The 10,245-nt window shown below is 55.8% G+C and overlaps 1 protein-coding gene and 1 long non-coding RNA gene across 2 annotated transcripts; both read left to right on the top strand.

The window, feature by feature from the left end:
* Positions 1–585: 585 nt before the first annotated feature.
* On the top strand, positions 586–8,014 carry LOC311200820 (hydrocephalus-inducing protein-like; the record flags this gene model as incomplete). The annotated part of the gene is made up of 8 exons (XM_084275125.1): positions 586–659; positions 2,453–2,645; positions 2,888–3,097; positions 4,445–4,582; positions 5,858–6,035; positions 6,509–6,639; positions 7,314–7,447; positions 7,843–8,014. 8 exons carry the CDS (start codon positions 586–588, stop codon positions 8,012–8,014), a joined length of 1,230 nt encoding a protein of 409 aa, XP_084131251.1.
* An 858-nt stretch (positions 8,015–8,872) lies between these two features.
* Positions 8,873–9,765, top strand: LOC311200955. The gene is made up of 3 exons (XR_014617846.1): positions 8,873–8,919; positions 9,036–9,257; positions 9,691–9,765. It is a non-coding gene; the product is annotated as an uncharacterized lncRNA (long non-coding RNA).
* The last annotated feature ends 480 nt before the right edge of the window (positions 9,766–10,245 follow it).

The following is a 10,245-nucleotide window of genomic DNA, read 5'->3' as shown; positions in this document are numbered from 1 at the left end:
TTGGAAGCACGGCCACCGTTGCCATGCAGGTGATGAGCCCTCTCCAGGCTGAGGGCACAGTGCCCTAGGGCTCATGTTGAGTGTGAAGACAAAGGGGTTCCTCTAGAGTCAGGGCACGCCAGGATTTATTTCCCTCTTGCATTATGGGTGCAGAGCACAAGGGGGTGAGCCTGAGAGTCTCAGAGAAGAAAGTTGTGCTGCATGGTCAGGGGCACGTTATAAAGAAAATGAAGGCTGAAGCAAGAAGCCCACGTTGGGGTTGCACTTTGAACACTGAGGCGTTTTGTGCCACCAGACCTCGGAACTTCATCACACCAGTGGTTAATACTCGTCATCTTCTTGCAGCCCATAAAGCTGGGGACCGGGAAGGAACTTAATCTCTCCATCGGGTTTAACCCTGCTTTTGAAGAGGGTTGGAATAGTTGGGAAGCAGAGAAAACTCTGAAGATACAGTTTCCTGAGCACCCTCATGAGGAGCAAGTCACCATTCGGGGAGAAGTCTTCTTCCCAAATCTCCATATCCAGACCACAACCTTGGACTTTGGCTGCGTCTTGAGTGACACTGAACACCAGCGCCACATCCAGATGACCAACTGCAGCCCGCTGCCCGTCCAGTACCACTGGCTGTTCCTGATGGACGACTCCACAAGGCACCTGAGGTACGTGTACCTCTCCTTGAAGCTCTTCGTCCGCTGTCCCGTTTGTCCTTTGCAAAGCCTGAGATGGTTTGTGTAGCATCCGACAAATCCCTTTCACTTTCCCTTGTGGAAAAAGCACCTCCCAGCTTCAGGCAGGGAAGGTGCCCAGGGAGTGGGGCTTTTCCACAGCTTGAGGTGGGGATTTCCACGGCTCGAGGCAAGCGCCACCTTGAACTGAGTTCTCATGTGTTCAGCTGCCCATGGCATTCACACAGCGGCTGTTGTGTGTGTTCCGGCGCTCGTTGTGTGTTGTGTGTTCCGGTGGGTTCTGCTGCGGCTTTGGGTGCAGCAGTAGGTGTCAGTAGGAGGACTTGTCCCCACGTCCCTTGGCACCAGGGCCACCCAGTACTGGCCTGTGCTTTCCAAGCCCAAGAGCAATCTCTCAGTTGTGCTGTAGCGCATCTCTAAAGGCGTTTTCGAGCGGTTCTTCCCGCTGTGGCCTCTCTTGCATAGGTCAGAAGTTGACTCTGGGCAGTTTAATTGCAGCAGCCAATGGTTTTTCCATACAGCCCCGGGAAACGGAGCGAAGTTACCCATTGAGGGGCAGCTCTTCCGAGTCCTAGAACAATTGGCTCTGCTGGACGCAAGCCCGCAGGTGCTGGTTCTTCCAGCAGATGCCGAGTCACCCAGCTCTGTTGCCTTGAGGGTCGTGAGTGTCCTTCTGGCAGGATCCTCTGCTCCAAAGGGTTTGGCATTGCCCCTTTGCTGGCTCGTTAGCGCTGCGGCCATTTAGGACAGCTCCCTCTTCTGCTCCGCATGTTAATTAAGCGGTAATGTGCTCTCTCAGGGTCCCTCAGGAGACACCATGTGATCCTTGTGGCAGAGCTGGAAATGAAGACGGTCTCCAAGCTATTAACACCTCACATTGCTCACTAAGAGCCCGGCAGAAGGGCAGCATGTCAGATCTATTTTTCTGGTCCACGTTAAGCACTGTTGGTATTGTAAATTATCAGATGAAACTAACTGGGTGTGACATGGAGGGAATCAACCGTCAGGGCTGGTGACGGTGAGATGGACAGAATGGTGGTCAGACCGGTGTGTGGCTGGAGAGTTTCCAGGCACTCCCGGTGCGTGTGTCCCATTGGCACAGGCACCTCCCTTCTCACCCAGAAGAAGTCAGGCTGCCCGAAGGCAGCTGAGGTACCTGGGTGTCCCGTGCAGTGCTGGGCTCTGTCCAGTTGAGGCACAGCAGGCTGGAGGCTCCAACCCATCCCAGCCCCGGCTCCATTCCAGCTCTGGCTCCATCCTGCCTTGTTACACGTACAAAAAGCCACCAGCGTCGCTGCTTGCTCGTACCGACCCGCGGCTGTGGGTCACTCTTGGGGAGATGTTCTTCATCTATGTCTGGCTGAGCCACAGAACTTCTTGCCGTGGCTCTGCAGGTGGGGAAGGCATGGTCTGGGGTGGCAGGTGCTTTTGGGAGGGTGCTGCTGGGTCTGTACCAGCCCATGGCTGCCTGGCTCTGTCCCTTTGCCCTCCAGTCTGGGCTTGTTGCAGGGTTCGTGTGTGTCTCCCTTTGCTGCCACGCTCCCCACCCTGGTGAGGTGTTCACCCCTGTCCCCATCTGCTGCTCCTTGCACCCGGCTGCCGGCACTGCCGCTATACCGGCATCGTTCCCAAGCACTGACCTGCTCTGACCCACTTATGGAGCTGCTGAGCTCCCACCTTGGTGCCGGATCCTGCCAAGGAGCTGCTCCTGCTGCCCTCCCTCCTTCCCACTGCAGCTCCACCATCAAAGCTTTGTTATTTTCCAGGTTAACTCCTCCAACACCAAATTCTTTCACAAAAGCCAAACCACCAAAGGAGGAGGGAGCTCAGCTGGAGTGCCCAGCACCTTCAGAGAGCATCCTCGGGAATGGGAGTGTGGAGGAACCACTTGAAGCCCTGGCAGGGGTGGGGGATTCTGTCCCACAGCCACCAGATGCAGATGACACCCTGGAAACAGAGGTAGGTGATTTTCTACACCTCCCACCAGCGTTGCCTCCCCCAGCTTACGCATTCATTACTGAGTATGGGAGAAGATTTTCCCCATGGTCTTTCCACTTTTAGGCAGGGTGGCTGCAGGATGAGACTGGGTTTGAGGAAGAGGCCCTCCAGCCACGTCTGTCCTTTGCTGCAAGCAGTGGCTCCCTCCTCTCCTGCACCCATTTCCACACCTGATGTCTCAGTGTCTCTTCCCCTTCCTCCAGGTTTTCCACATCCTGCCGCTGTACGGCGTGCTGCAGCCGGGCGAGAGCGAGCGGGTCAGGGTCACCTTCTCTGGCCATGCAGACATCATTGCCCGCGTCACGGCGCTGTGCCGCGTGGAGGGAGGCCCGACCTATGAGGTTGCGCTGCGTGGGGAGGCCTCGCTCATCCACTACCTCCTGGACAGCACGGAGATGGACTGCGGGCTGCAGGTACCAGGCACTTCTCTTGGCAGGAATCCTTGAGACCATCCCTGGCAGGTGGCTGCCCACCGAGGTCCAGGACTCTCACTGGCTTCTTTGGTTGTTTGGCTTGGAGGTGCAGCTTTGGGGCGACAGGTCCTGTGTCCAAGCTGGTTTTAATGGTCATCTCCATTGCCCTTCCTGAAGCTGGGAATCCCTCCTCTTCAATGAACTCTGGCTCCCAGGGCAGGCGGTGATCTCCAGGGAGTTGTGCCCTGAGACATCCATCTGCAGATCCGCTCCCGGATCCTGGGGTCCAAGGAGATGGTCTCTTTCAGTGCTCTCCATAGACCAACAAAAGGAACCAGGAACAATGTTACTGTGGGCTTCAGTCACCGTGTGAGAGAATGTCCCAGAACAATCCCCATTTTACCTCTTTTCAGTCAGCCCCCCCAACATTGCCAGCTGTTGGCCCTGTACATCTTGCCCCGTGTCCTTGGTTTGCTGTCCCTGGAAGCTCTGCAAATCCCTTTCCTTCTGAAATGCCTCCTTAGTGCCTCTCTGTCAGTGCCAGCAGAATCCAGGCATCCCAGCAAGTACGTGGCTGCCTCGTAAAGACAAGTGATGCCCTACAAGTGGGTCAAGGGATGGTGACTGAGAGCACGGTGGGCTGGCCATGCTGGATGGGGCAGTTGCCTTGATCTGTCCTGAATTTCCTTGGAGCCTTTGCAGAGGCTCTGCTCCATCCAGGGCTCCATCCAGGGCTCCATCAATCCGAGAAGCGGGGGAAGTCCGAGGGAACTAAGCTCACTGGAGATGGATTAGAGACTGAATAGGGGCTCGGCCAAGAAGGTCCTTGGCACTAGTTAAGGGTTGCTGTCCAGACCACTGAGCACCCCCAGCTCAAGGGGGCTGGTAACAGAAGAAGCTTCCTGGTGGGAGCCATGGTCCTCCTTTGTGTTTCAGCTGGCTGTCAGATGACGCCTTAAAGTGCTGAGGACTTGTATCTTAAAATCCTAGAACAGTTTGGGTTGGAAGGGACCTTAGAGGTCATCTTGTCCACCTTCACTGAGCAGGGACATCTTCCACTAGGTCAGGCTGCTCAGAGCCTCATCCAGCCTGACCAGATGTTTCCAGCAGTGGGGCATCCCCCAGTTTATTACTGAGCTTTTTGTGGTGGTTGCTGCACCTCTGCGCGCTGCCATAAATCCCTGCGTGGGTTCCTCAGGTTGGCCTGGGAGAGTCAGGTGCCCGTCCCTCTTCCTCTGCCTCTCTCTTGTGTTGTGTCCATCGGCTCTCATCCCAGTGTCAGCAGGAGGAGATTGCCAACATCCAGATGTGTGTCCTCAGTTTCCCGCCCCTCTGTCTTCTCTCCAGCTGTTTACCGAAGTCACCAAATCAGAGGTCACCCTGCGGAACAGCGGGAAGATGGGATTCACCTACGTGGTGCTGAGCCCCAGCACGGCCACCACGGACAGTCCTCAGCCTGGCGTGCCCCTGGTCCTGCCCAGCACCGTGAGTAGCACGAGGGGTTGACGCTGGCTCCACATCAGGCTGCCCAGGAGGGGGTTATAGGGGAGGAACAAAAGGTTGGGCAAGCAGAGTCCTAGTTGTACCAGGTGAAGTTGTGCTGGTAGCGGCACTGGAGCAGGATGGTGCAAGGTCTCCTGAGCGTCTCCTTCCCCTCAGGGTTGGGTGGTGGGACAGGACTTCCTCCAGGTCCCTGCCTGCCTCCTGTCAGCACTAAGGATGTAAATAGTCCCTCTCTTGGGCACGCAGCTCCTGTGTCGGAACTCGCGCCGGCCCCTCGCTCCTCCAGCTCGTAGCATCCCCTGTCCCAGTGCCTGGGTTCTGCCTGGATCCCTCAGCTGAAGCAGCATTCCTATCCGTGTCCCTCCTGGCAATGGGAAGAGGAGGCCAAATGGCTTTCATATGTCCTCGTGCCAGTCTCCAGGGGTTTCACTGCTCCAGAGGACACGGCTCTGCTTGGCCCTGGGCAGTTGCTGCTGTGCAAGCAGCTTGGCAGGACTTGCTTTTGCAGATGCCGTGTTGGGAGCTGGAGTCCGGGGCTCCGGGGACCAAGAGGCAGGATGTGTCCTGCTCAGCAGCTTCTCCCTGCAGCGTGGGGGGGCGAGCAGGGAGCTGAAGGTCCAGCCCAGTGAGCTGAGAAGAGCTGTGTCTGTGCCCTGTCCCCTGAGCAGTGTTGCCACCTGTTTGTATTGGCTCTCAACCTGCTTGGCATGAGCCCAACTCCAGGCTCAGACAGCTCTTCTCTAGGAGCCCAGTGAGGAGGGGATTTGTGGGGAACCCCTTCATCCCTGGAGCTCGTCCGAGCCTCTGCCTCTGCTTTTCCAGGGGTGTAAGTTTGCAGGTCACTGTGAGTCTAGATCGTGCCATGTACCCTCGGTGTAACCACCCAGGCAGGAGCTGTTGGTTGGGCTCATGAGTAAGAAGTCAGGCTCTTGGACACAAGCCTGGGAGCCATTGCAGTGCCGTGACAGGAGCTGCTGGCCCTGCTGAGAGTTTGGGCACGCCGCTCCTCCTCCACAGCAGCTGGCAGAAGGGCTTTTCTTTGCTGCTTGGGTCTGGCAGAGGGTGGGCAGTGTTGGCAGGAGGACAAACCACAGCCCGGTGTAGGAGACTTGAGCTTTTGGATGCAGGGAAGCTGGAAGGCGATGTGTTGTGTGAGAACCTGCAAGGTGCCTTCTCATCTCAGCTTACCGGTGGTCTGAGCCACCCCTCCGCCAAGCCCTCTGGTTGAATTCCCCTCCTCTTCTTCCACACCTCCAGGGTTACATTGGACCTGGCAGAGAGCAAGTGCTCACTGTCTATCACCTGCCGGGAGTGCCTGGAGTCTTCTGCCGGACCTTCCAGATCCAAGTGGGTCACCTGGAGCCAGAAGAGATCAGGCTGAAAGGAGAGGGGAATTTTCCCAGGATTTATTTGGACCTTCCGAGGAGAATCAAAGGTGAGCACTGTCTGACTGCTCCTCGGGGAGGTCCCCTGGGGGTCTTTTTCTGTCCCCCTGTGTCGTCATGCTCATAGGGCAGCTCACACCCACCTCCACCAAGCCTGGAGGTTTCAGGGCTGTTGTTCTTCTGGTTGCTTTCTAGAAGCACATGGGCTTTGCTCCAGAGAGCCATCCTGGCCAGTGTCATCTGTTGGTGGCCTGGATAAAGGGGACAGCTAGAAAGCAGTGTTGGGGAAAGCTGTAATGTGGGCTGGCAGGGATTTGGGCAGGGGTGGGGGGGATGAGATGCTCCCTTGTGTGGAGGAAGATGGGTGGGAGAGAACATAGAAGAAAAGCAGCATCCTCTTTCCATGCGTTGCTGGAGGAATGTGTTTGTGGGAAGGGCCAACACTGGGGGTGTGGAGCTTCCCAGCTTTAACGGGGACGCCGCTGCGCCCACACTTCTATTTGTGGCTGTTTTCTTCCTTCAGGAAATGAGAACTATGAGCACATCCTCAAAGAGGCAAAAGAAAAGCTTGGAGGAGGCAGCCAGAGAGACGACGCGGTGGTTGTCGGGGAGGCCACGGCCAGCGAGCCACCCATGGACGACTCTGGCACTGTGGTGAGACCGGCTGCTGCCCTGTTTGGCAGGGGCCACCCTCTCCCTGTGTCACTTGTCCCCCTTGCAGCTGGCTCCCCTGGGCTGGCCACAAACATGGGGCTCCTCTGGTAGTAGTCCTTCCCGTGGGTGCCTGAGCTTCCTGAGTGCCCGAGTGGGAGGTCCTGAAGACTGTGCTCAAGCAACTGAGATGTGTCTCCAAGAGCTGTCAGCGCTGATGTGGTTCCCTCATGGAGAGAGCTTTTGTCTGAGCTGCCCTGGCAGCAGCTGGGGACAGGCAGCTAGTTGGAGCTCTGGCAGGTCCTTGACTTGTTTGGTCAGATCAGCTTGCATAAGGGTGGCTGAGCAGGCGAAGGTGCTGGAGTTCATCTCCCTTCAGATATGGTCCTGGCAGATTCTGAGCAGCTGGACAGAAGGACCCCATCATAGACTGTATTGGCAGGGACATGCAGAGGCCATCTACCCCCTGCAGCGAGTAGGGACACCTTTAAGTAAATCAGGTTGCTCAAAGCTTCATCCTTGAATGTCTTCAGGCATGAAGCCTCCACCACCTCCTTGGGCAAGCTGTGCCAGGGTCTCACCACCCTCAGAGTGAAGGACTTCTTCCTGCTTCTTACCAAGAGCAGGGTGGGATTAACTTCCCTTTGCTAACCAGCCACTGTCTTTGTTTTCCTCAGCTGGACGTTGGGCTGCAGATGGAGATGGAGAACATGCTGATAGAGCAGCACGCCCTGGAGCAGCAGAAAGCTCTCTCCTCCGGTTCCCCAGAGGACGCTGCCTTTGACCAGTGTGCTCGTCGGAGGCTTCTCAAGTTAGTAGGGCCCCTGTGCTCTGATGGTAGCGCACAGTGGTGCGCCCCTGCTCCTGGGAGCTCCTTGTCTCTGGGAATAGCTGGGGACTTGAGAAGGGGGTTGGTCCTGACAGTTTGGACGTGCTACCATTGAGCAGCCTGAGGACTTTTTTCCAGTGGCTTTTCACAGCAGAGGAGTTGTGCCCAGTGTCTGTTTAAACTCATTTTATTCTAAGAACCTGTTAGTAGCTGATAAAAGCTTGGACCTGGGTGCCCCGTGACGTACCAAAGTCTTCTTAGCAGAAGATCAGACCTTGGGCTTCATGGGCTGGAGTTTCTCCAGCAGTGACTACAGAAGCACCTGCTTTGTTTGCATCCTCCTCCACCTTAAGGACTCTCCTTGCTTCTCCTTCCAGAGTGGAGCTGCCCGAGTACATCCTGGACTTTGGCCACGTCGTTCTTGGTGACATCCACACGCACGTCGTGAAGATCACCAACCCCGGGCAGCTCCCCACGTCCTTCTGCGCCGACGGACGGGCTCTGTGTGGCACCGGTAACCCATGCTGGAGAGACTTCCCGCGGGCTTGAAGGACCTGTCTCTGACAGATGAGCTGGGGCCACGGGGAAGGGTTTTGAGTGCTCTTTTGCATCGTTTTCTCTTCCTTCCTCCCCCTGCTCGGTGCTCTGCAGCCAGAACTCTCCTGGCCCGCAGTGTGCAGCCACCTGGGCTGCCCTGACGCTTCATTGCGGGGGCTCCGTGGGCTGATCACCTTGGTCACCTCTCAGCATCTTCTGCTCTTGGCTACCAGGAGCATCTCCTGAGTGTCTTTGTGCGCTCCATGAGCTTGTGTTGGGAGCAGATGGGACCCTTGGTGCTTTGGAAGTGCTTTGTTTAGAGTTCGTAATGGCACAGTGCTGCTTTAGCCTCTCTTGAGACAACAGCCTGTGAGGTCAAAACAGGCTTTCAAAACAGGTCCTTGAGGACCATCAGATGGTGACTTGCTGCGTCTGAAGGGTGGTCAGGTGTCTCCTCTAAATTGTCTTCCAAGCAGCACCACAGCACAGGGGAATCTTCCCTGGAAGTTCTTTGGAGAGATCTGCGCATCCTTCCTGGGGGCCTGGTGAAGGAATTGCTGGTGCTCCTCAGCTGATGGGTTTCCGTTTTACCCTGCGGGTCTTGAATTCAGGCTGTGAAATTCCTTTCTCTTTGAGCGGTGACAAGAGAGAAGGAGTGGCAGTCTTCTCTGGAGACACAAAGGGTCCTTCTGCCTGACAGTCCTGTGGACACCCATACGGTCTGAACATACTTGTGACCAATTTCACGATGCTGGTGTATCTCAGCTGCTTTATTTTCACCCATTCAAGGTTTTAGTGTGGATCTGGGCTGCGTGAAGAACCTGCCCTTCTGTGAGACAGAGACCTTTCAAGTGAGCTTTGACCCGCAGAGTGCCAACCTGCCGGTGGGAGAAGTGAATGTTGTCCTGCCCATCAAGGTACTGCATCCTTCCTCACCTCCCTGTGCCAGCACGGCCTTTTGAGGCAGCTGTCAGGTTGGGGACAGCAGCAGATGTTGCCTGGACCTTCAGCTGGATGCTCTGCCCCTCACTAGGCAGAAGAAGGCCCCACATTTCCCATCCGTCTGCGTGCCAGTGTGGCTGAGCCATCCGTCTGCGTGTCCAGGGACAGACTGGAGTTTGCTGCTGTCCAGTGTGGACAGAGTCAGGAAGCAACCATCCAGCTCCACAACCAACTCCAGGTCCCCTGTTCCATCACCGTGAATGAGCCCATTGTGAAAAGGAGGAAGAGACGACGCGGGACACGTAACTTCTCGGTTGGGTTTTCTGTGCCTCTCGTGCCTTTTCTGCCGCTGTGGGTGCCTCACCGCGTGGGGACGGCTCGTGGGAGGGAGATTGGAGGGTATGGAGCAAGGCTGGTTCACCTGGACTTGTGGAGCAGCTGATGCTTCACTTCTCTGCCACCTTCACCCATTCGTCCTCCTCCAAGTATGGTGCCTGCCCGTGTGCCTGCCCTGCCCACAGGTTTTCCCTCCAGTTCTAGGCTGTAGTGGCCACATCTGGTCTGGATGTGGGTGCTCTTGGCACTGTGACGGTGTCTCAGAGCCCTGTGGGAACTTGAGGGTCTGTCCTCACAGCCCAAAGAGACCTCACAAGGTTCCTTCCTGTGCCCAGGTGGACAAGTATTTGCCACTTTACATTAAACAAAAGCTGCTGAGGCAGTGGAAGAACAAGCGCTGTGTCTTCCAGGTGCTGCCCTCGGCCGGGACCCTGACTCCGGGACAGCGCTACAACGTGCGAGTCAGGTTTACACCCCGGAAAGAGGTGAGATTGACGTGTGGAAAATAGACTCTATAACTTGCTGAGAAGTATAAGCTGCATCCGAGTCCTCATCCTGTTCCTGCAGCCAAGGGGGAGGCTTAAAAATATCGTTCAGATCCTGTTCTGGTACCTGGTAAATTTTATCGGGTCTGGTACACCTCTGCCCTATACTGCACGTCGAGCAACACCCCCTCAGTTTACCTTTGTGTTTTTTATTCTCCCTCTCGAGTGCTAGTACCATAGGATCTTGTGGTGGGACTAATCCACACTCCCTTTGCCACTCTGGATGGTTTTGGAGGGTGTAAAACATATCCAGATATGTAACTTCATCCCATTTTCCTTCTCTTCTTAGAAATAACATCAATTGTAATAAGGTGTTATAATCTAATGTTCCATTGAGCCCCATCTTCTAATTTATCCCAAGGCCACTACTGATTACAATATTTCATAAGTGTTTTCTTCTTTTCAGTGCCTCCTGATCCC

The sequence above is a fragment of the Gallinula chloropus genome (genome assembly GCF_964237585.1).
Source record: "Gallinula chloropus genome assembly, chromosome: 25".
NCBI classification, from domain to species: Eukaryota; Metazoa; Chordata; class Aves; order Gruiformes; family Rallidae; genus Gallinula; species Gallinula chloropus.
The sequence above is the reverse complement of the archived record's forward strand: the minus strand, read 5'-3'. Positions and strand labels throughout refer to the sequence as shown.